This window comes from Rhineura floridana, chromosome 1 (assembly GCF_030035675.1).
Source record: "Rhineura floridana isolate rRhiFlo1 chromosome 1, rRhiFlo1.hap2, whole genome shotgun sequence".
Taxonomy (NCBI): Eukaryota; Metazoa; Chordata; class Lepidosauria; order Squamata; family Rhineuridae; genus Rhineura; species Rhineura floridana.
Window position 1 is genome coordinate 79,138,427 of NC_084480.1, and position 26,410 is coordinate 79,164,836.

General features: G+C 41.6%; 1 protein-coding gene across 3 annotated transcripts in view; it reads left to right on the plus strand.

The window, feature by feature from the left end:
• The window catches only part of HSD17B4 (hydroxysteroid 17-beta dehydrogenase 4), a 114,937-nt gene that overhangs the window by 69,008 nt on the left and 19,519 nt on the right, over positions 1-26,410 (plus strand). For all 3 annotated transcript variants that reach the window (XM_061624666.1, XM_061624675.1, XM_061624685.1), the window contains 6 exons: positions 2,682-2,751; positions 5,706-5,812; positions 6,568-6,654; positions 10,194-10,271; positions 11,990-12,128; positions 23,900-24,027. In XM_061624666.1, coding sequence (XP_061480650.1) covers positions 2,682-2,751; positions 5,706-5,812; positions 6,568-6,654; positions 10,194-10,271; positions 11,990-12,128; positions 23,900-24,027 — 609 coding nt within the window. The remainder of the gene's footprint in view (positions 1-2,681; positions 2,752-5,705; positions 5,813-6,567; positions 6,655-10,193; positions 10,272-11,989; positions 12,129-23,899; positions 24,028-26,410) is intronic.

A 26,410-nucleotide genomic window follows, 5' to 3' on the forward strand; every position in this document is an offset into this window, starting at 1 on the left:
CATTCGTAAAAGTATGTGTGATTGTATAGCTGGTTTCCATTTCCATTAGTTTTGCCAGTGACCTTTATTGTTGACAGCAGGCAATACTGAAAAATGGGTGCAGACAGGTTGAATATTGCCTTTCCTCTTTTGATCTGGCAGAACTCCGAAACTGTTACGAAATAAAACTTGTCAGTTTGTGTTATTAACTGGTGGACAATCCAACAATGTTATGATTGACTTCTGTCTAATGCTGCTAATCAATTGACTTTGTCATGGTCCAAAGATGGATCAGTTCTTGTATACTGTTGAAATAATGTCATTGTTGGAGGAGTGCAGAAGTCAGAGATTTTTGCAAATCTGCTTTTGCAAAATCTGCCTTTAGAATACTTACTTGTTTAATTAAAACATAATTCAGAAAATTTCATTCCCCATTTGGCATTATTGGCATAGTGATAGTAGCAGCACAAAGATTAACTAACCAATTGGGATATGCCTTGTTAACTTTAGCAAATACGTTAAATGCCTGTTGCCCTGGTTAGGGGCTTTGTGCATGCATACTCACACTGGTCCCATCTCAAGGGGTAAAGAAGGGTGGATTGCAATCTGCCCTCCAAATGCAGAGGTTGTTGCTTATGTCGATAGGCAAACTGAATTCAGGTTGAAAAACCAGGCTGTATTCACATGCCATACTAGTGCCACACCTGCATGAATCCTTCTTTGTGTGAATGCATATCAAAATCTGATGACATTAATTGGACATCAACATCTTCTGTGTGGGGGTTTCTAGACAGTTCTCCCAATGGAGGGCTGTAAAAAGTGGAGTCCCTCAAGGAACGGTATTGGGACCTGTACTTTTCAACTTGTTCATTAGTGACCTAGAATTAGGAGTGAGCAGTGAAGTGGCCAAGTTTGCTGATGACACTAAATTGTTCAGGGTTGTTAAAACAAAAAGGGATTGCGAAGAGCTCCAAAAAGACCTCTCCAAACTGAGTGAATGGGCAGAAAAATGGCGAATGCAATTCAATATAAACAAGTGTAAAATTATGCATATTGGAGCAAAAAATCTGAATTTCACATATACGCTCATGGGGTCTGAACTGGCGGTGACCGACCAGGAGAGAGACCTCGGGGTTGTAGTGAACAGCACGATGAAAATGTCGACCCAGTGTGCGGCAGCTGTGAAAAAGGCAAATTCCATGCTAGGGATAATTAGGAAAGGTATTGAAAATAAAACAGCCGATATCATAATGCCGTTGTATAAATCTATAGTGCGGCTGCATTTGGAATACTGTGTACAGTTCTGGTTGCCTCATCTCAAAAAGGATATTATAGAGTTGGAAAAGGTTCAGAAGAGGGCAACCAGAATGATCAAGGGGATGGAGTGACTCCCTTACGAGGAAAGGTTGCAGCATTTGGGGCTTTTTAGTTTAGAGAAAAGGTGGGTCACAGGAGACATGATAGAAGTGTATAAAATTATGCATGGCATTGAGAAAGTGGATAGAAAAAAGTTTTTCTCCCTCATAATACTAGAACTCGTGGACATTCAAAGAAGCTGAATGTTGGAAGATTCAGGACAGACAAAAGGAAGTACTTCTTTACTCAGCGCATAGTTAAACTATGGAATTTGCTCCCACAAGACACAGTAATGGCCACCAGCTTGGATGGCTTTAAAAGAAGATTAGACAAATTCATGGAGGACAGGGCTATCAATGGCTACTAGCCGTGAAGGCTGTGCTCTGCCACCCTAGTCAGAGGCAGCATGCTCTGAAAACCAGTTGCTGGAAGCCTCAGGAGGCGAGAGTGTTCTTGCACTGGGGTCCTGCTTGCAGGCTTCCCCCAGGCACCTGGTTGGCCACTGTGAGAACAGGATGCTGGACTAGATGGGCCACTGGCCTGATCCAGCAGGCTCTTCTTACATTCTTATGTTAGATTTGCTTCCTAACACAGGTAAAATACATGCGCCCAGTTTTTCTGATGATTGATACCAGGGATGGGGAGCCCTGGTATACACTGACTCTTGTGAAGAGGAGGAAAATGGGGTGAGGGGGATGGAATCCAGTGGCTGGGTGGAATCCTGACCAGGAGCACCCTGAACCACAACAATTTGTTGCAGATCCCACTCACAAAAATAAATATCTGTAACTCGATCTATGACAATTGTTCAAACTGGTGCAACAACATTTGGAGGGAGACAATGAATTAAGATTAACAAAAATGGCCATACTGCATTTGCTCACTAATAAATGTGGTTGGGAAGCTGAACTAAAATAAAAGTTCTGTAGAAACACTTTCTCCACCACCAGTCTGTGAATGCAATAGTTGAGCTTTGGCACATGCAGATGGACATCCATGCAGGCACTGTATTGGGCCATTATGGGGAAAGGAACTTCCATGTGCCCCTCTAAGAACTATCTTTGCCCTAGCCTTTCTACTTGGTAAAGGAAAACAGCTGTATTGAGCTCATTTTGTTTTATGGGGTGTCTTATGACAGGTATCGTCTATCTGTATTTTGTTTGTTGAAATTTGTTGTGAATTTTTTGGATGTTGATTATGATGTTAGCTATCCTGAACATTTCTAGTCAATGTGGAAAGAATGCTATTTTTTGTGTGAATAAATAAATGATAAATGAAATTGTGCTTTTGGTGACAAAAAATGTTACAACTGTGTTTATTCAATGATTCCTAATTTTTATCCATAGGCTGCTTTGTATCGGCTTAGTGGGGATTGGAATCCTTTACATATTGAACCTGGTTTTGCTGCCCTTGGAGGTAAGTGTGAAGGAACCCCTTTTGCTTTATTTCATTGATAGGAGTTACATTTGTGTTCAAGGTTTAAGAATAGACAACTGCTATCCTAAAAGTAACAATAACAAAGTCTTGAGTTCTCAGCCATTAACTGATATTTTTGAAGAATAGGTGGCTTTCTCATCATTTTGAGTTTTAAACAACTTATTTTATTCTCTCACTGTCCAGATGTCAAGATTGTAAGTTGTAGCTACCTTTTCATTTAAATTACAGTAGGGCCCCACTCATTCGGCAGGTTACGTTTCAGGCCCCTGCCATAAAGCGGGTCCCTACTGTAATTTAAATGCTGTAGCGTGCAATCAGGTGGAGTGCAGGGAGCTCGCGCACTCCAGCTGATTGCTGTCAGCTGGAGCGCGGTGGCTGGAGCTCCCCACGCTACAGCTGATTGCTCCGCTGGTGCCGCTGTATTAGCAGAATGCCAAAAAGCAGGGCGCTGAAAAGCGGGATCCTACTGTACTTCGGAATCTTGTTTCCATGTAGAATATATAACCAGGGTTTAAAAGAGCTGCTCTTAGGCACTGGGAATTTCTAATTTTATATTTCCATATATAAAAATTGAATGGCAGACCTCTGTGCTGCATCAGAAATAGCTTACGGGTGTTCACACATTACGTTCAATGAGTGTGCAATCTGTGAATGCAATAGTTGAGCTGTACACTCCTTTCACAGTTATTCATATCTAACGTTTTAACGAGTATGGCCTTTGTATCTGTGTACTCAATAGCTGAGCTGTACAAATCAACAAGTGTACAGTACACTCTTTCACACACGTGTAGTATCAGTGTAACGTGAACAAGGCTTCTCAAATGTGTTTTTCTGTGTAGCATAGAAAGGCTACAGGTCAAGAAAGAGAGGTTGACACAGTTCCCTTGGATATACTGAAATAGCTTTGCAAGTCTTTGGATGCCATACATCAAAAATTGACCACTTTGTTCTCTGCCTGACAACTATATGGAGAGTTGCCAATAGAGCACAGATAATTTTGGAGAATTTAAACATAAAACCAGTTGTATGGTGGCAGACTGTATGTTCTTGGTAGAATAATTTTAATATTTCTTTTAAAATCTTCTGTCCATTTTAGAATACAGTAGTGGTCATAGAGAATGATGTAAGAATATTTCCAATTCATAAGTGTGTCATATTTTGGTGCCAACTCAAAACTGAGAAAATAATTAAATTTGAAACAACAAAGTATCTTGTGGACCTTGAAATACTAAGGATGATATTCAACTAACATTTATTTATTTATTATTTGATTTATATCCATCCCTTCCTCCCAACAGAAGCCCATGTCCCATTAGCATAAGGATTTCCACTTGTGCAACAGGACTTACCCCATGTGATCCCTGTGTCCTCCCCATATCTGTTTCACAGGTTGGGGAAAGCCCTAGAACAGATTAAGGGGCATGCAGGGGGAGGAGAGGGGGAGAACATTCCATTGCTTATGCAGAAATTGTTGTGTTGATGGAACATTCATATAGCACTACACTGAATACAATTGTGACAAATTTATTATGATCTGCTAAGATGAACTGTGGTTCATGAAAGCTTACCCTAAAATAAATTTGTTACTCTTCAAGGGGCCACAAGATGCTTTACTGTTTTTGCTACAGCAGGCTTACAGCTACCCTTCTGGAAACTGATTAAACTTGAAGATACTAGCATGCTGTTCTATCACTTTGCTTTATATAGGTGCATAAAGTGTGAGCAAAAGATTATTCCTTCCCCCGCTGTTTGTGATCCATCAAAATGGCTGATAGGTACCTCAGCTATCTGAAACTCAGTTTTATCCACATTCAGTATCTTTTCCCCCAAGCCTTTGTTTATTGATGCGGCTCTGTATAATAATTACATTGGTTTGCTTGTTTTAAAATATTTATATTCCACCTTTCTATTGTAAGAGCACTAAAGGCCATTATCAATAATTAAGGCAAAACATATAATCCAGTAATAAAGCTAAACCAAGAAATTATCAGAATTGCCTAAAACAGCAGAAATAGCAAGAGTGATGAAATCAACCTTCAAGCACCTAAAACATGGGGAATTATTTTTTTTGGCAAAAAGGCTATAAAATTGGTGTCATACAAGTCTTTCTGGGAACAACATTCCATTAATGGAAAGTCACTAGGGTCTCTCCCTCCCCCTCCCTGCTGTATACTAATCTCCAAAGATGGGGATATCCAGAAAAAGACCTTGAAAGCTGATAAGAAGCAGGCAAGCTCATATAAGAGAGCGCGTTATGATACCGCAAGCTAACACAGATCAAGATCAGCACTGTTTGAATTGTATCTAGAATCAAGCTGTGAGCCAAGGAATGTCTTTTAACCCCAGCAATATAGCCCCTTGCTAATGACCAGTTTGCTGTGTTCTGAATGAGGTGAAGTTTCTGAGTGCTTTATAAAGGCAGCCCACAATCATTTTGGTAAACTAACACAGAGGGTATCAGAGCATGCAGCACTGTGGTAATTTTATCCGAGCACCTCTGCTTATCCTAATTTTTTTGGATAACACAAAGATTGCTGGATGAATACAAGCTCTGTGTATGTGTTACTGGCTAGAAGAGGCAACATGAGTCTGGCAGGGTTGTGGAGCCATGCATTTAGCCCCAGCCTTCAGGTCATGCCGTTTCTCCTAGCCCCTCACATGGTGAGGATGAAGTTCTGCAGTGAGGAGCCTTTTGTATCTGTGGGCGCAGCTGAGAGCCTTGGAATATCTGGTTTTTCTCATCATGAGAATGCTGGTAGGGTTGTGTGTCCTCTAGGGACCACCCAATGTATCCATGTTGCCTCTCCAAGCCAAGAACACCCAGAAAGGGCTACCACATAGTACAAGTTAGCACACATGAACTCAGGAGCAAGTGTCTAAATGCAGGCATGTTAAGTAGGAATGGAATGCTTATACTTTTATTCTCTTAATAGGATTTCAGAAGCCCATACTGCATGGACTTTGTTCTTTTGGATTTGCTGCCAGGCATGTTTTGAAACACTTTGCAAATAACGATGTGACCAAGTTCAAGGCAATTAAGGTCTGTTCATGCTTCTCTGGGGATATTTTGTGTTCATTGTGTGCTAAAGACTAGTTCTCTTAATTGCACTACCTGAAGTCTGGAGAAGTGTCGACACAAAATATAATTTGTTGTGCCACAGTGATGCTTGATTTGATGTTACCTGACACCTTTTATGTACACTGTATGTTTTTGTTTGCTATTAATGTACTTTAAAAAAACAAACACAACCCTCTAATGTAGCCTTATGGATTATGTTTTTCTTTTCCTTGTTTTTATTTATCTACAGTATTTATTGTTTTACAACAGAAAAGTTCTCTGAGTGGCTTACATAGTATAAGGTGGCTTACAAATATGTTTTAATAAAGTTTTTTTTACAGTCTCAGCAGGGGCAGACTTACGCATGTTGTTGTTTTCCCTTAAAATAAAGGAACAGACACCTCACCCTACATATGATGCTTCCTCAGGTTCTGACTACCTTGTCCTCTGCAGTGGGGCAAAGAGCAACACCCACCCCCTGCCAGATCTGGAAACGGTGTCTGCTCCTGCCCCACAGTTCTTCCCACAGCTCTCTTGATGGCAGCCAGAATCCTCAGGGGGTGAAGCTTGTCAACATCGGTGACAATGCTTGGATTGCGTCATCTGAACTTTGCAACTCTTCACAACTGAATGCTTACATTGAATGAGGGGTAGCAGTGGGGATAGCAAATGTTTCAAATATTTCTTAGGTTCCTTTTTCTCCCAGTTAAAGCATATCTAATCTTTCCTTGTGATAGATTCGTTTTGCGAAACCAGTTTTCCCAGGACAAACCTTGCAAACAGAGATGTGGAAGGAGGGAAACAGGATTCATATTCAAACTAAGGTCAGAATGGTGAAGCAAAGAATTGATGATGCACACTGCTACAGCTGCTGCAGTGCAGATTTTCTTTTCTTTTTTTAGAATGCAAAATGTCTTAGGCCAGCTCTAGAGAATCAGGTGCAGATTTTTGTGCAAATATGGCTATGGATTGAATTAGGTGCAGGATGGTATTCTGCTTAGGAGGCATTGTAGGTGGAGCCAGTGTGCTTTACCATTTAGAGTGTTTCACAAGAACTTGATTCAAATCCCCACTCAGCCATGAAGTACACTGGATGACCTTGGGTCAGTCACCTTCCCTCAACTTAATCTGTCTCACAGGATTGTTGTTAAGATAAAAGGGGAGCGGTATGGCACTTTGAACTCCTTTTACAAGAAATGCACGTAATAATAAATAGACTGTGTAGAAATAGTGCTGTGCGACTTCCGGGAAGGGTGACTTAGCCTGTGCCTGCTTTTGAGACGGGCTCCTGCCTCAAAAGAAGCTTATTCAGATATATCAGTCAGTTTTTTCTTTTTTTTTTGACTGATTAAACTTCTCCCGGGTAGGGAGAAACGAAGAGATTAACCTCAAAGCCTATTTTTGTTGGGACGACCAGATCTCATTAATTTATGGGACGAGGTCCAGCCGACGAAGGTGGGACGGATTTTTAACAGCAAGCTCTATCTGATAAAGCGAACGTTCACCTTATCTTCTAAGAGAGAACGCATTAACAGGCAAGCACCCTTCTTTCTATATTTTTCTTTTACTTGACTTAAATTGTTGCTGTTTAAAAGAGATTTGCCAGATTGATCAGTTTTTGACATCTCACTGGGGAGCCATAACTTCTCTCTGCTACGCACTAATTAATAGCTTATCTCTGTTTTTGTTGCAAAAAGCTGTCCTGGATTTGCATTCTAAAGATATACACAGAAGAGGGATTTCTATTCCAGATTTTTATTTTGAAAAATATTATACTGTTTTGAGACTACTCTCTTTTTGGTCTATTTTATTTTGACGAATCTGTTTCTTGACGATTGCCATTAATTGTTTCGATCCTGGGAACTGCATTTTGTTTACTTAACTATTGGAGAGATAAGGCTGTCTGCTCTGTTTATACTGTGATGTCACCAAGTTTGGAGTATTAACCCAATTGTTGCTGAAATAAGAAGTGGTTTTCCTATATTTTTCTTTTAAAATGGCAATTAAGAAAGTGGCTGAAAATCTGGAAATAACTATGTTTCAGAAAATAATGGATGAGATTGAGATAATGAAAATTGAATTGAGTAAAATGAAGCAGGAGATTAAAGATATAAGGGTCCCTGTGAGAGAGGTGACCCTGGAAGGGGTCCCTGTGAGAGAGGAGACCCCGGAGATTGGAACAGGGGTCCCTGTGAGAGAGGCGACCCTGGAGACTGGAATAGGGGTCCCTGTGAGAGAGGAGATCCCGGAGATTGGAACCAACGTGGAACAGGAACAAGATTTGGAGTCTATGGACTTTAGAAATAAAATCTATTGTTTGGAACTCAATGTTATCTCTGAAGAAATGAATGAAGATTCTAGAGATAAAGTTATCAATGGCATGGATAATCTTCTGGACTGGAATGATGTGATGGAGCCCAATATAGAGAAAATCTATGGAATTATCTGCAGCCATGTGACAATGGAAAAACTTTTAAGAGATGACCCAGTGTATTTTGAAAAAAAGAACAGAGATATGATTTTACAGCAGTATTTCAGCAACCTATTCAGAATGGATGGCAAGAAAATATTTGGGATAGAGGTAATCCCCATCAGACTCTTACTATATGACTATGGCTTTGACAGCAAGATTATTATGGAATACTGATAATGGAAGATTGGATATTGAAATTACTGGACTTAACAAGACTACTGAAGATGGAAGATGGAAAATGGAACTAATAGAGATAATAGAACAATGGCTACTGAAATTATTGAACCTAACAGATTCTGATGTGATGGATTAATTGAAATGTTTATTTTGACTATGGTTATGACAATAAGATTATCATAATTAGTAATGAGATGGATTAATCGATATGCTTATCTGGAAAAAAAAATTGATAGATATATTTCTTAAAGAATTGAAACCTCTCTTTGACTTTTTGTGGAAAGAATAAAGTAATGTTTATGAGATTTGATGATTAAGTAAGATAACTACTGGAGGAAAGTGATTTTATAATATGACTTAAGAGGCAGGATTGTTATATATTATAGACTTATAACTGATTTGATCTTTGACAAATGGGAAGTCAATATTTTACTCTTTATTTTTTATTTTTGTTTTTTTTTTTCTTTTTTTCTTTTTGTTTAACTATTTTTGATTTTGTTTTTTGTCTTTGAATGTTTTATGATTTTGTCTTGTATGTTTTATGAAAATCTGAATAAAAATTATTGAAAAAAAAAAAAAAAAAAAGAAATAGTGCTGTGCTAAAGATGTCTTGGAACACACACAGGTCAGGTGTAGTGACACAGGAAGCTGCCTTTTACCTCGTTGGACTATCTGTCTATCTAGTGCAGTATTATCTAATTGACTGCCAGCAAAGGGCTTTCCTATCATCTGCTCCCTGATACCTTTTGAACTAGAGAAGCCAAGGCTTGAACCTGGGACCTTCTTGCATGAAGTGCTTAGCCACTGAATTACAGTCCATAACTTGTTCTCACAGTACTTAAAATAGCTACCCCAATTTCTTTGCTCCAGAGAGTTTTATCCTGTCTCATAAGTTCTTGTTAGAAACAAGATTGGCAATCTGGAAGCTGAATTAGAATAGCTGTTCAAAACCTTGGATTCAGTGTGCTGCATCTTTTTCTGCCCACACACATACTTTTTCTTTTAAAAAGACTGACATTGTTGGCATCTTTGAAAATGCATGTAAATGGGGGGGTAATACTGCCCTTGGCCTTGAGTCTTTTTGAATCTCCCACACACACACTTTGTGGTTCTATCATCTATGTTTATTTTATAGTTTTCCTTCCCTTAATTTCATAAAAGACCCAGAGAGATACACAAAAAACAAATGCCCCAAAGCTTTAAAAGTAAAGATGTAAAAAAATTATTTTATAAAGCCAATTAAATAGCTGCATAGACACTGGCACCCTGCCCTTGATGTTTATTCATACACAGTATGAAAGTGAAAGAGTGGCATGGCTAAAACATGCTGCCCTTTCACTGACACATCTGTGTTTAATATTTGAAATGATTGGAGCTGATTTTTTTTTTTCTGTTCCTGTAGATATTTACCCGCTGGAACATTGTCATTGATTGTTCTTAGATTTTCTTTCATTAAATCATACTTGGTTTTTATTTATAAAAAGATGCACAAGCACAATTGTTCTGGTTTTAGAACTGTTTGCTTAATGATTTCTAATTATTTCAACCCTTCCTTTCCCATTAGCTGTTCCTTTGTTAGAGCCTTATATTTGGTTGATCTGAATTGTGTGATTTAAGATGCAAAGAGGATTTCTGAATTATTATTATTCTGGTTATAATTATCATGTTCACACTTTCTAAAAACCTACAGGTATATTTTTATTTTTTTTACAGGTCAAAGAGACTGGGGATATTGCGATTACAGGAGCATATGTGGATCTCACCCCATCTTCTGACCAGCCTTCAGCTAAGGTAGGGGAAGTATAAGTGGCTTCTTTGTATGACCAATTTAATAGTTGTGTATATGGTACATTAAATAATGATGTGAGTTGGATCCAAACTTAGTCATGCTTAGAGTATGCCCATTGAAACTACTGGGACTTAAGTTAGTCATGAAAATAACAACAACTTCTTTGTGACCCATGACAGCTGGTATAGCACAGTGGGAAGGAGAACCTGGCTGGGAGTCCAGAGTCTGTGAGTTCAAATCCCTGTTCGTGTCTCTTGGGTGTCAAGGGCCAGCTAAAGGTTACCCCCACAGTGAGTGGCTCAGGGTTACGTGCCCTGCCACCTGTGCAGCCATGGGGAATCTGCATAGTCCCAAGGAGCCCAGTTTCCCCCCAGCTGGCAGTTGTGAACAAGGAAGGGGCTGGCTTGTGCAGCTGTGGCAAGCTGAGCAGGCCCTAGCCAGCTGGGGAGGACTAGCCTCAGAGGGAGGCAACGGTAAACCCCCTCTGAATACCACTTACCGTGAAATCCCTATTCATAGGGTAGCCATAAGTCGGAATCGACTTGAACGCACTCCATTTCCATTTTTCTTTGTGACCCATATCCTTCGTCCTTCCAAAAGTCAATTTTTGTGACCTATTTAAGTTTGTCCAGTTTGCATGAATTTGCTTACTTTGCATAAATTTTGCCTTTGCAAGTCATCAGGAGAGGAAATTCACATGTGCAAGTCACTGAGGCCATTGCTCACTAGAAATTTTGCTGTGCAGCCACTCAGGCACCCCATCCAAACTTACCAGTTTTCAGCAGACATTGCTGCCACAAACTTTCAAATCCATGTTCCTAGCAGCCATCAGGGCTTGGAATGTGACGTCTTTTGTAAATGAAAGCAGAGTGTTCTCAGGATGTTGTATTTTGCCCCCAATAGCATTGGACTGCCTTGCACATGTTTATTATGTTGTTTGGATAGGAAGATGGGAGGGTTTGGGGTTTTTGTTGGGCAATAACTAAAAGATACCTAAAATATTGTCTCACCCCTTACATACCCAACCAAGCAATGTGTTCTGCAAGAGAGGGCATCCTGCAGATGCCATCTCATTGAGAGAGCCATCCCACACAGTGTAGGAATTGAGCCTTTACTGTGTCAGCTACCCTTGCAATCTCCCTCCTGTTACATGTCAGACAGGCAAGGACTCTCTCTGTCTTTTTGGTGCCTTCTGACGACCTTCTTTTTTCCAACAAGCCTTTTCAATGGAAGTTTTTATCCCAGTTTGTATTTGTCTTGGACTTGAAATTGTGTTTATATATTTATTTTATTGTTGATTTTTTATTGTTAAATCGCTTTGGGATGTTTTTGATAAATGGGACGTGATTGATAAGTGAAATTAAAAAATAAAATCTTGTTTGTAAAGTTCACCTGAATAAAGAGTTTAATTTTTGTAAAACATGCCATTGATGGTTGTGAAGTAGTTTTAGCAGCTGTGTGAGTGTGATGGACATGAAGTTCAACTGCAGAGTAGTTTCCCATAATCTTTCATCTAGAAATCTGTCACTTACCTTCAATCCTTTTCATATTTGTATCAAAAAGATGAGGAATATATTGATTTTTTTCCTGTGCTTATGACACCACAACAAGACACAAAATATAGGAAGCTAGAATACTATATGGCTGAGTATGCAGTAATGAATTGTAGGATGTGGGTTTTGGTGTGAAGCCCCTCAATATTCATTCACTTATATATTAGGCAGTAGGACTGAAGAGTGACCTTGTATTTGAAGAAATTGGTCGTCGCATCAAAGAGGTTGGAAATGAGCTGGTGAAGAAAGTAAATGCTGTATTTCAGTGGAACATCACTAAGGACAAAAAGACTGCCGTGCAGTGGAGTAAGTCACATGTTTAATTAAAACATGCTTTATTGCATCCTCTAATGAAGTGAGAGGTCTTATAGTTGTTCTAAGCCCTGCTAGTGCACACAATATAGGAAACGGACCTTTAGTGTGGCTGCACCTACTCTGTGGAACTCCCTCCCCTTAAATATTAGACAGGCACCATCTCTGTTATCTTTTTGGCAACTATTGAAGACCTTCCTCTTTCAACAAGCCTTTTAAGTTGAGACCTTATCCCAGTCTGCCTCTGTGCTGGAATTGCTTTTTAATATGCTTTTAAATCTTTTTGTTTTAAAAAATGTTTTTAACCTTTTTTTTTAAAGATGTCTTGAAAGCTTTTTAAAAATGTTTTTAAAGATGTTTTGTTTTAATGTATTTTAAAGTGTTTTTATGATGTTTTAAAGTGTTTTTAGTGCTTTTGTTTGCTGCCCTGGGCTCCTGCTGGGAGGAAGGGTGGAATATAAAACAAATAATAAATAAATAGTTGAAAGGAATACGGCAGCAACTACAGGTTTGATTTTCTAATCCAGTGAAGGTATATTTCATTACAGAGGACTTGGGGCATTAAAAGTAGGGCTTCAGCATTAAAGAATAGGCAGTCATCTTGACACCTTACAGCTGGTGTGCAGTGTGTTGGCTAAGGAAAGACTGAGAAGTTCTAGTTCAGATACCTTCAAATCACTAGGGTGTCCTTAGGCAGACCACTATCCCTCAGTGTCAGCATTAGCATTGCTACATGGGGATAATACTGGCTGCAGTGTACAGTTTTGTTGCAAATAATGACGTATAGATTATCTAGGACCAACTCCTCAGCATATTTTTTAACTTGTGTTTTTTAGATTTCAGTGAATTATAACCAGTGCAGATATTTAATAAACTCTACTAAATACTCCAAAAAAAGAAAATACATCAACCAAAAATGCCATTTATCAGCCATAAATGAAAGTTACCAAGGTTAATTTAAATACAGAAACAAAAAAAATCATGTAAGGAGTTAATTTAATTTTGTTGGTCGACCCAGAAATAAATGGAATCTCTCTCTTTCTCTTTCTCTCTCTCTCTCTGTATGTGTCTGAGAGATTTCAATTTAAGTTAGACTTTTTACCTAAAACCAGTCTGTATAAACTATACCAAAAAACCTTTTTTATAATAAAAAATAAACTTTAAGAATAATCAAAGTTTTTGGAAATCTCCTAGCAGAAAGCCATTAAAATATAGAGCATTGGGATTTCCCTTCTTTTAACACTAAGAACTAAGCAGAAAGATCCCTGTCTTCTGATATATTTCCTTCTGGTTTAAAACCCAAGGCCTCATATGCAGAAACTGTCTAGGTCAACAACTCTCATAGGATAGCGAAGAAAGCAGCTGCACTGACTGATTATTCGATTCTTTATCATATAAGCAAGCAGTGTAGGACAAATTTGGGCTTGATATCAGTCCTATCCAGGCATTCTGCTCATGTGTCAAACCTACCTGCAAGCAAGGACGAGCATGCTAAGCTCCAGTCCCATCACCATCTTGGTTGCCTTTCAGCTCGTGGAGAGTGGTGGTCAGAAGCATTTTGTACTAATGGAGGGTTCTAAATTGTTTGGGGAATGTCTCTACATGTAGAAGAGCCCTTCATCCTCCATGAGTTGAAAGGTGAGGGGTAGCCTGGACCTTAGTCTGCTCATCCATGCTGTCCGCTTGCATGTAGGTTTTACATGTGAGCATAATGTCTGACTAAGGGTGATAGTTTGTTCAAGATCTTTTATGTATCTGAGCTCCAGCCTGAATATCAATGAGTCTTCCTATACCAGCCATGTATTCCTATCATTCTCCCTTTCTCATAACCTTAAATATCCAAAAGTTTAAAATACACTGAGGCTTTGACGGATAAATGGCAGCTAACTCTACTTTATCTAACTTTATCCTTTAATTTTCCCTATGAGTCCGGCCATCACAGCGGGTATTAGCTCCACCTATCGTGCGAAGGCAAGAATGTCTTTGAAGTCAAGACTAGGGGCGTCAGGCCCCTCCCACTCTCCAGTTCATTCTTGCCTTCCTGCGAACAAGATTGAAATCCTATCATTGAGATCCTATAGCGTAGAATTTAGCTAAGTTGTTTTCGTATTTGTTTACTTTGTGTTTAAATGTCATTTATCTCTGTTGCTTGTTTGAGGTTCTTTCCTCAGAGACCGCGGCTGCGGTGTTCTGTGGTTTTCTGGCCGTTTTGAGCTTCGGGAGATCGCAGCTCTTTCTCTCCCGTAGCGGTTTTTCCCTGTCTCAAGCCGCGCTCTGTGGAGCCCTTGGAGAGACCGCGGCTGCGGTTCTCTCCCAGGAGGGAGCCTGCGGCTGCGGCTCCCTGCCTTTTTTCCAACCTTTTTTTTTTACCTGCCGGGGTTCTGCCTCCCTAGAGCCTGGTGATCCGGCTCTCTCTCCGCAACTTTAATTTCGCCGTGGAGAGCCCTGCTCCCGGCGGCAGCAGCGGCTTGCCTCCTGCTGCCTCATCCCTCACAGGCTTCTCTCGGCACTTTCATTTCGCCGCGGAGAGTCCTGTTCCCGGCGGCGGCAGCGGCTTGCCTACTGCTGCCTTATCCCGCACAGGCTTCTATCTGCTCTTTCTTCTTGGGGGTTTTCTTGGAGCCGCTAGTGCGGCCATCGGCCCCGCGGCTCCCCCTGCGAGGCTGTGCTGAGCTACCCTTCCCCCAGTTTGTTACCAGATGGCCGCCATTGCTCTGTCTTTCTCCTCCATTTTTAGATCATTTTTCCCCGCCATTTTTGTTGAATTCAAATTTCCCGCCTTTTTTGTTACCCCTTTATTAACCATCGGATACCTTCCCTGCAAGCTATCTGTATGTGTGTTGTCTGTGTGTTGTAGACAGAGTTACACAGGGCTTCCTCACACACAAAATTACTGTGACTGTATCATCAAGGCTGGAGTTTTAATACAGTGGCTGACTTGTACTAAATTTGAATTATATTCAGTACCATCAAGGCTGGAGCTTTAAATAAGTGGCTGACCTGTACTAAATCTGAATTATATTCAGTATTATCAAGACTGGAGCTTTAATATCAGTGGCTGACTCGTACTAAATCTGAATTATATTCAGTATTATCAAGGCTGGAGCTTTAAGATCAGTGGCTGACTTGTACTAAATTTGAATTATATTCAATATCATCAAGGCTGGAGCTTTAATATCAGTGGCTGACTTCCCCTAACTGAATTATATTCAGTATTATCAAGGCTAGAGCTTTAATATCAGTGGCTGACCTGTACTAAATCTGAATTATATTCAGTGTTATCAAGGCTGGAGCTTTAATATCAGTGACTGACTTGCACTAAATCTGAATCATATTCAGTATTATCACGGCTGGAGCTTTAATATCAGTGACTGACTTGTACTAAATCTGAATTATATTCAGTATTATCAAGGCTGAAGCTTTAATATCAGTGGCTGACTTGTACTAAATCTGAATTATATTCAGTATTATCAAGGCTGGAGCTTTAATTTCAGTGGCTGACTTGTACTGAATCTGAATTATATTCAGTATTATCAAGGCTGGAGCTTTAATATCAGTGGCTGACTGGTAATAAATTTGAATTATATTCAGTATCATCAAGGCTGGAGCCTTAATATCAGTGCTGACTTGTACTAAATCCGAATTATATTCAGTACATCCTGCTCCTTCTGTGGCCGTGTACCACGCCTGAAATCCAGCCTACAGCACTAATCTGAACTATATTTTGTACATCCTGCCCCCTCTGTGGCCGTGTACCAAACCTAAAATACAGCCTATATTATACTAACGCTGATACCACAGTGCATTCTGCCCCCTCTGTGGCAGTGCACTTAGCCATCTGCCAGTGTATTCTACCCCCTCCGTGGTCGTACGCTGTGCCAGTTCGGGTCTTTACATCCTGCCCCCTCCGTGGCAGTGTACTGCACCCAAGTTAATATAAGATGGCAGAACAGCCAGGCATGTCGCAATCAGCCAATATGATGCCAGATCAGCCAGGCATGTCACAAACAGCCCAGCCACAACACTCCAAGTTGACTAAGTCTAAGCATGTTAAAGTAATGGCTAAGACAAAACATAGTTCCAGCCATAACAAACCAAAGCGGCCACGCTATGCCTCTGTGCCAACCACCACCACTACCACAGCAACTCAGGCACACATAAACGATATACGTCATTCCCCTGCTGCTTTCTCTGACAAGGAGGTTTTTGCTGGCTTTTCCACTCAGCTTTCACCCTAACCAGCCTCCCTCCGTTTTACCGCCCCAAACATCTGCTCCAATACCGGCTCAGGCACAGACATCTGCCACAACCGGGCTGCAGCTGTCCCCTGATTTCTCCTCCCAACCTCAAGCCATGCTGGCATTTATCACCCAAATGCAGTCACTACCACAAGTTCCGGCCATACCTCAACTCAACATGGACCAACGTGCGTGTCATGAAGCTCATCCTTCCTGCTCACCAAATCCCTTCGATATAGCCAGAGGCAGATGTATTGATGAAGCCTCGTATGCGGAGGAGTCAACCTTCACTGACCACGTTGAAGGAGATGACTGGAGCGACGATTCAGATCATGAGGAGGATACATCGTATCGCTTGTTTAATGCCTCAGACTATCAGCCCCTGGCACGCAGGGTAGTTAATACCCTTGGTCTACAGACTGCGCCTTCAACTTCTTCCGCACCAGCCATCAAAGGGGCCAAGGTTCTCAAATCTCCTGCACTTATTGAACACTACATCCCGGTGCCGGACCCAATTGCCAAATTGGTATCTGAAGAATGGGCTCAACCATTTCAATCTCGCCACTTCCAGAACCTGGCTGACAGGCTTTATGCCCTAGCTCCGGACTTTGCCACCAAGTTACACGTCCCTGGCATAGACGAACCAATCGCTCGCCTCGTTTCACGATCCCTTTTGCCCAGGGAAGGGGGATCCCAACTAAAGGACACTACTGAGCGTCGAATAGACTTCACCCTCCGCAAAAACCACGAGGCCACTGCCCTATCCACGCGTGCCTCCGCTTCAGCCTCCATTTTCTACAGAGCAGCTATGATGTGGCTGGATGGTCTTCTAGAGGACACTAACCCTGATCCTGTCGCCCTCAGAAGGTCACTGGTACAGTTGCGTAAGACAGCAGCTTTTGTGCCCGATGCCACCTTGGATGCCACTCATTTGGGGGCACGAGCCATGACGGCTCAGATAGTCGCTCGAGGGACCCTCTGGCTTCGCCACTGGCAGACTGATTCAGCGGCCAGAATGAATCTGGCCAGGTCTCCTTACTCCGGATCGTTACTCTTCGGCGAGGAAGCTCTAAAGGCAGTGCTGGTTGATCCCAAAGACTCCCACAAACCGGTTCTGGCCATTGTCCAGAACATCGACCATAGGCCTTCCAGGCGCTTTCCTTCCTTCCGTACTAACCAGCCCTTTCGAGGAACGTGGCCAGGAGGACGAGGCCACAATGTCAGATTCTATGACCCCAATTCATCCAGGGGCTCCTGGAACCGACGCTTCCAGGGCAGAGACCTACAGCTGGCTTGTCAACGTCGACAAAAGCCATCTCTAACCAACCCAACGCCTACTACATCTAGGGGCAATGTTGGATACCCTGCAGGCAATGGTATTCCTGGCTCCAGATCGCATCACTGCCATCACAAGCATCGCAAGGTCCCTGATGTAACAAACATCAGCAGACGTCATGCTTCTAGCCAGGGCGCTCGGAATGTTCATTTCTACAATCCATATTGTGCCATGGGCTCGAGCCCACACTCGGCATCTGCAATGGACTTTACTGCCCTTTCAACAGGACATTGCCAGCTCCAACCATTGCAAAGTTCGCTTGATCCCCGCACTGCGCCTATCATTCCGCTGGTGGACGAGGTCCCAACACCTCTCCAAGGGCACGCCGTTCAGAGAACCACACAGATCTGTTGTAACCACAGATGCCAGCCTCATAGACTGGGGAGCCCACTGCAACTCCCAGTACGTTCAGGGGGTTTGGTCCACCACGGAGCAGACTCAAAGCATCAACTGGCTGGAGCTAAAAGCTGTACATTTAGCTCTAATTCATTTTCAGTCTCTGTTCCCTTTGGACCATGTCCTCATTCGAACGGACAACACGCGTGTAAAATCACATTTGAACAGACAGGGGGGCACCAGGTCTCGTCCTCTGCAGGACTTACCCTCCCTCACCTTCGTCTGTGCAGAACAACATCTACAGTCCCTGAAAGCAGAACATCTCAGACGGATTTGGAATGTGACAGCAGACTGGCTCAGCAGACAACAGGTGTTTCCGGGGGAATGGAAACTTCACTTAGCCATTTTCCATCGTCTTCAGAGTCGGTTCGGCGAATGCTCAATCGACCTGTTTGCCTCCAGTCGCAATTGCCAGCTTCCCAGGTACCTTGCCCGATACCTGGATTCAACAGCGGAAGCAATGGATGCTCTGACAATACCGTAGCCAGACGGTCTCTTGTACGCCTTTCCTCCCATACCATTGTTAGCCAAAACCTTGAGGAAGGCGTGAGCCGAGAGGGCACAGCTGGTTCTGATAGCACCATTTTGGCCTCGCCGACCTTGGTTCTCAGATCTCCTGGCAATGTCGATGATGGATCCTTGGACACTTCCAATCAGGCCAGACCTCCTATCCCAGGGTCCAGTACTGCACCAGGACCCTACTTGGCTCAATCTAACAGCGTGGCGTTTGAACGGGGACATTTGAGGTCAGCTGGACTGTCTGACGCTGTGATTGATATTATTTTGGCCTCGAGAAGACCATCCACTACTCGTATTTATCAACATACCTGGGTGGCTTTCTCCAAGTGGTGTCAGTCCCACCACCATGATCCATCCCAGGCCACTGTGCATCAGGTGCTGCAATTTCTCCATAGCGGCTTTATGATGGGACTTCGACCCAACACTCTACGTCGACATGCGTCCACTCTGTCGTCCATTCTCTCAGTGTCCTCCCCTGGAGCTCCTATTTCCTCACATCCATTCATCAAACGTTTTTTGAGGGGAGTCGCCCTTCGCTCTCCGGCTGTTGTCCATCGGCTTCCCTCATGGAGTTTGCCGAAAGTTCTGCAGGCTTTGCAACGCCCTCCGTTTGAACCCATCAGGACTGTGCCCCTACGTATGCTGTCCTTCAAGGTCTTGTTTCTGATCGCAATCACATCTGCCAGATGCGTTTTGGAGTTGGGCGCATTGTCTTCTGCTCGACACCTCTGCGTCTTCCATAAGGACTCTGTTGTGCTGAAGACTGATCCTTCCTTTCGTCCCAAGGTCGATTCAGTTTTTCATTGCAACCAGGACATTGTTTTGCCTTCCTTTTGCCCGAATCCTACCCATCCTCTCGAGAAGTCTTGGCATTCGTTAGATGTCTGGAGGGCTCTCAAGACCTACCTGTCTAGGACCCAAGAGATTCGACGAACGGAGTCTAAATGTTAGGACTCTTTCCACTGTTAAATTTGCATGGCAGATGTGCTTGCCTTGGCCCTTCATCTTTTGACTTGTCCCTTCTCCCCTGGCTTTCTGCTTTAGTGCAATCTGCTGCTGTTGACAGCACTAGCAGCCTTCTGGGCCCCTGCAGCTCATAGCTGTTGTGGGTGATGACTGAAACTCTGGCATCTTCATCTGATGTCCTTGGGCTGAATGTCAGAGGAAAAAATGATGAGAAGCAGCCCTTAAGGAAATGATTTGCAGTTCTGGTTGACACGGCCAATAATTTTATTCTTCCCAAATTCACAAGTGCCAAAAAAGCTTTTATTGCTTTGTGCAATTGACTATAACCTCCTCCCTTGTATCATTCTATATCAGGCCAACCTCTTCATTTCATTACTATTCCTCAGCGGCTGGGACATGTGAACTGGAATTAATGCTTGCAATGGAAATGGGAATTCTTCTACATAAATGTTTAACAGCTTATTATAATAACAATAAGATTTCCTTTTACATACTGCATTGAACGAATTTGAGATCATACCAAGGCAATTCATTGCTCCCCTCCCCCATTTAAATTAGGGACATCTTTCTCTAAAGGTAAACTTGTCTTGTGAAAAGGGCCCCCGTGTGGTAATGAAAGCAAGACTATTTAGCACTTATATAGCATGTTACATCCAAAGCACTGCCTATATAAACATAAACAGTGCAATCCTGTGCAGATTTATTCTGACTTAAGTCCTAGTGAAACTCACTCACGGGTAAGTAGGTATAGGATTGCAGATTCAGTTGCACAACAGCCCTGGATGCTTGGCAAGTGCTGTCTTATACTACAGATGACTGGCAGAGAGCAAAGTGGCTTGTCCGAGGCCACCTATTGAGTTTTTGGGTGAATTGAAATTTGAACCAAGCAGTTAGCCACTACACCATAAAATGGATACAGTATTTGTCTTGTACTGATTTTTCTCTGGGATAACTAGCAGTATTTCCACATGGGAACCTTTTTTGCAAATGTATCAATGAATAATTACTTCATTTTAAATAAATGAATATGGTGATATTGCACTGACAAAGTTCTCATCTCCGGAAAGGGTTGTGTGAAAAACCTTCCAAACTTTTACCCCAGGTTTATGCTGAAATAAAGGAAGTTTTTTTAAAATGAACTAAATTAATTGGAACCTGTTAGGTTCCTTAAACCAAATTCTAAAGTCTTCTGTATTAAATTTCCATGTAAAACTGCATCAGAGGTATGGTCTATTTTGTAGTGTATAGAGGACGTCTTGCAAAGGCAATTTTCCCCAGGTAGCATGCCATCAGGAGGGTATTAACACCACTTAGTGTCCAAAGGCAGGAATGCATGGGAGCCAAGACTTCTGATGCTCCTTCCGGTGTGATCCCAGTCCATTCCTGCCTTTGTCCTCCTCAGTTGCTTGTTATTTATAAAAAACAATTGTGTTAATACTGCTGACCTTCCTTCTGAGCCCTGGTCACTAGCCTTGCGGTTACTGGGGGTTCTCTCCTCCTAAACTGAATCAGAGGTACAGTCTATTGTGTAGTGTACGTCTTGCAAAGGCAATTCTTAAAACAGACACAAGCACAACCTGTTCTTTGTGAAGACACCCTACAAACAAAGCAAGCAGCTTCCAGCTTGTCTCATCAATGGTAAAATTGCTTAGATGTCATAATTAAAGATGTCAGGTCTTTATGGGAACATTAACTTGGCAATGGTTTTGTTTTTATACACTCTGACGGGGGCCAGGGAGAAGAGAGTGGCTCTGGAAATTTGCAAAATGTGAAAATGAATTGGCAAAGCAAAATCTTGTCATAACATTCTCCATTGCAAGCAACATGATACCTGACAGCTTATGTGCCCTGTAGTAGATCATTTTGGCAGTGCATTTTGTGCAGGAAATAGGACTTTGGGAAAACGGACATTTTGAGAAATTGTTGGTGTTCCATAAAGAAAGGAGAGATATTCGGCTAAGATTTAAGATAGTCTTGAAGTGGAACATTAAAAAAAGCACTAAACTACAAAGCACCATATCCATGTGTGTGTTAGCTCAGAAAGAAAAGCCTGTATGCTAAAGGAAACTAGGACACTTATTTTTTAAAAAAAGGTGGCCCTGAAATGTATCACAAAAATATTATATGTGAACTGTCATTTTTTGCAGTAACTATTGAGGGGAAAAATTCATACTAAATGCGCTGCCTTCATACACATAGGCAATTTCTTGTTCCTGTTGGTAACATTTTAACAGGGTGCAGAGGAAAGAATCTAGCATATTACTATGGAAATTGGTGATACTGAAGTACTTAATATTATCTTTACACTGTGACTTTTTCTAACACAAGAGTTCAGTAATAAGCAATCTGAGCAGATAACTTCCTGTACTGACGGAGAAATTTAGTATGTCTCTGTCTTCCTCTTCATTTTCTAATGTGATACTTCTTGAGAGTACCAATCAAAGATTACATCTTTCCTGCCAACTTCAGCAGTATAGTGCAAAAATGCTTAAGTGAGGAGAGACATGAAAAAACTGTACAACCGTTTTTTTGTATAGGCATTTATTTATTGTTGTTCTATCTACCCTGCCCTTCCTCCCAGAGGATCCCAGGATGGTGTACTCATAGTGCAAAAATACAGCCATACAAAATCGGGGAAACAGTTTAAATACCCAACAGAGCAGGTGAAGAATAACAAGAATTACTTTTCCTTGGCTAACAGAAGAGCCCTGCTGGATTAGTCCATCTTGTCCAGCATTCTGTTTCTTGCATTGGGCTCTGGGAATTCTAGAATCAGGACATGGAGGGAATAGCTTCCCACCACTGTTGCTTCTAAGCAGTTGGTGTTTAGTGGTATACTGCCTTTTAAACTTGATATGCTAGCTATTTAAATGTAGCTATTTAGCAGTAAGCCACTGATAGACAAATTTATGGAAGAAATGTCTTTTTCAGCCTTTCCCAACCTTTGGGTCCCCGGATGTTGCTGGACTACAACTCCCATCAGCGCCAGGCAGTATGGCCAATGGTGAAGAATTGTGGGAACTGTAGTCCAGCAATATCTGGGGACCCAAAGTTTAGGAAAGGCTGGTTTAATTATCTTACAAAGCCACTTAAGACAATTTCCATCTCTACATCTTGTGACAGTGAATTTCTTAAGTTTATTTATGTGTTAGTCCCTTTTAGAAATCAAGTTCTGCATGTCCAAAGAACACTGGGAGGGGAGGTGTGCATACTAGACACATCACTGTCCTCACTGGCTCCACCCAAGACCTTCTGCACATTAGTGGAAGATCTGATGGGGGAACCTTCCGTTGTTCAGATGAATGGACACAAGCTTGTGCAATTTGGGACTTCAGATCACATAGAGGAACCTATCATATACAGCTGAATGTGCCAAGGTTCCCCCTTCAGACCTTCTGCCTAATATATATTGTAGACGCCTGGGGGTGGAGCCAATGGGCAGTTGTGACTTTGGGAATGGGACCAGCGCAGATCCTAATTTCTTTAGAAGCCTGTTATGTGAAGAAATACTTAATTTTGTATGTCCTGAACCTACTATCTTCTTCAAACATCACCCTGATTCTCCCCTTAGCACCGCATCTCAAATGGTTTGAGAAATAAATCCTTTAAGACTACTGCAGAGGAATAAAGGCACGCTTCTCCGGATCAAGCCGACGGTTTTCAGTAGAAACAATTTCCCCCAGTAATTAGCTGTTAAAGCACATGTATAGCCTTTCACTCAGATACTTAATAAGAATAAGTTGCAGGATACCCTGGAAATCTACACAGACTGTCATATTGTGAACGAGCCCAAAGGACCCAAGTCCCTGGAGAAAACAAGCTTAGACAGGGGAGGTGTATTTGTCCCATAAATCTAGCCACTCTCTGGTAGAGTTTCACCACAGGATGCAGGTAATTAGGTAGACTTCATTACTTCTCTGTTAATAAATTAAAATAATTTAATTTAATTTACATTAATTTATATTGTTAGGAATCTTGGCATAGTGGTAAAATAAATGTTTATTTTTCATTGTCTTTTTCTATTTTAAGTGCATTGAGGTCTGGTGTATGTGTGTGCACATTTTTAAAGTGTTTGGACTAATTCAGAAATTACACTCATTGCTGTTAACCACTATTTTCTTGTATCTTTCTGTTTCCCAATGTTCTGTATCACTTGCATCTTGATGAAAAATTCTTAAGGGACCATATGACTTTTAATTTTTGCCTATAATTTGATTCCTTTATCCAAACAGCCAATATATAGACATAAGAGAGTAAGATATCACATAGCTGTTTCCATTTTCTTCACAAAAAAACTTTCTTTTCCCCAGCCATAGACTTAAAGAATGGCTCTGGAGAGTTGTATCAAGGACCTGCCCATGGAAAAGCTGACACTATTTTCACCCTGTCGGATGACGACTTCGTAGATTTGGTGCTAGGCAAGATCAATCCACAAAAGGTACAGACACAGAATGAATGCTGCCATAGCAAATTATCACCTGTTAACAGTAGAACGTTAGCATTAGTAATAACTTCTAATTCACAGATACTTGATATGCTAACAGAAGCTCAAAGATGGCTATGGCAAGAACAGCTTCTCATATTAAGAAAATTCCTAACTTGTTAGTTCTCTAGGACTGTATCGCTATAATTCTGACACTCATAAAAAGACCCATAAATCATATGTTAAAACAGCAGTGAGGAACATTCAGCATGCAGGCCTAAATAGGCCTTTCTGTTTGGCCTGTGACACTTTTGGCCACCTGCCAATTTCAAACCACTCCGGCAAAAATGAGCCACCTGATGTTATTGTGATGTCAGGTGATTGGTAGGTAAGTGACCTTGCTTATCTGTCAAATTTTCCCTGGGGTTGGGGGGGGGAGGGAGATAAAGGATATGTCCCTTAGGCTGGATCTGATTCCCACAACTTCACACATACTTGGATAACTGGGATGAGGTCACAAGACAGAAAGAGGATTCAAAGCAAAGAACAAGAGAGTTGATAACAGCCTCTAAAGCTTCATCCACTACAAGTGCTTTCCATTCTCTTCAACTGAAAAGGGACAGCTTTGCTTGTGCAAAAGGGGATGCAGGGCTGGTGCCAGGCATGACCGGGCCCTTGGGCACCAGCCTGCCTGAGGCCCACGGCACCCGCCCACACGTACCTCTCCCTTTGCGGCAAATGCTGCCCATGCTGTACGTGCATGACTACCATCAACAAAGATGGCGGCAGAGGTATCAGCCCCTTAGGGAAGCCTTGGTCGCCATATTGGTTGATGGCAGGCATGCACAAAACGCAGTCAACGTTGCAGACCTGCACGGTTGTAGGAGGGGTGCCTGGCAGCTCCCTCTCTGCGATCCACAGCAGGGTTGGGAGCTGACGCTGCCGGGGATCATGGAATGGGAGCGCTACCCACCCACCGTAAGGAGGTGCCCTTCAGGTGCCCTTGACCAAGGCCCAACCTAGCCATCCTCCGGCCCTGAGGGAATGTATATAGCTGTCCCCTTCACTAATGTGACTAGGTAGACCACGCGCGGAGGAGCTCCCTGCATGTGATGCATATCACACTTTTTCTTTTCTGGATCCTAATTTTGTTTACAGTGGGCATCAAATAGTGGAATTTAAATAGGGTACAGGATTTGATTTTCTATGCAGCAAGACTATAAAACATAATGCCTAAACTAACAGATTAAATGGATCTCGGATACTACACAATTGTAAATTCTTCTCTATCATTTTAATTATTAATGCTACAAAGCAATTGGGACCTGTGATCGGGAGCAGGGTTGAAGGAAGGAGGAGATACTTCTTCCCTCTGTTTGCTATCTTCATTAGGTTCCTTAGCAGATGACTTACTGGAGGTAATCTAGTTTGCCAGAAATGTCCCAGGTTAGGTGGGCTGGTGGTGGTGGTGGGCCTTTCTTAGACTAGGAGAGAAGAAACATCCTGCATTTAAGTTCAAAATGTGAAGATATGCCCAATCCCAAATGGTGAAAGAGAGAGCCAATTGTGGTGTAGTGGTTGGAGTGCTAGATTAGGACAAAAGAGATCCAGGTTTGTATTCACACGCAGCTGTGAAGCCCAGTGTGTGATCTTAGCCCTATCTCTCTCAGCCTAACTTACCTCACAGGATAAAATTGGGGAGGAAAAGAACAGCATACTCTCCTTGGAAAAAGGGTGGGATAAAGACATCATAAATGACAACAACAGAATGGTGTGCATCGAGCCATAATACATAACTAGGATAGTATATGTTAATCATATGCATTTTGTGCCCTCTAAAAGTGATAGATTGCTGAGAATTTGCCTCTTCATGTTCTACTTGCTGTTTAAGACTGATTTAGTTTAGCCTAAGGATTAAGCACTGATGATGTAGCCTTTTGTAACATTTTGCAGTGGGCAATATGAGACTTCGTCCAAAGTAGATTCTCTATCCCCGTTTAATTCCTGGTTAAGTCTTACTTTCTTTTTTTTTTTTTTTTTTCAATAATTTTTATTCAGATTTTCATAAAACATACAAGACAAAATCATAAAACATTCAAAGACAAAAAACAAAATCAAAAATAGTTAAACAAAAAGAAAAAAAGAAAAAAAAAAAACAAAAATAAAAAATAAAGAGTAAAATATTGACTTCCCATTTGTCAAAGATCAAATCAGTTATAAGTCTATAATATATAACAATCCTGTCTCTTAAGTCATATTATAAAATCACTTTCCTCCAGTAGTTATCTTACTTAATCATCAAATCTCATAAACATTACTTTATTCTTTCCACAAAAAGTCAAAGAGAGGTTTCAATTCTTTAAGAAATATATCTATCAATTTTTTTTTTTCCAGATAA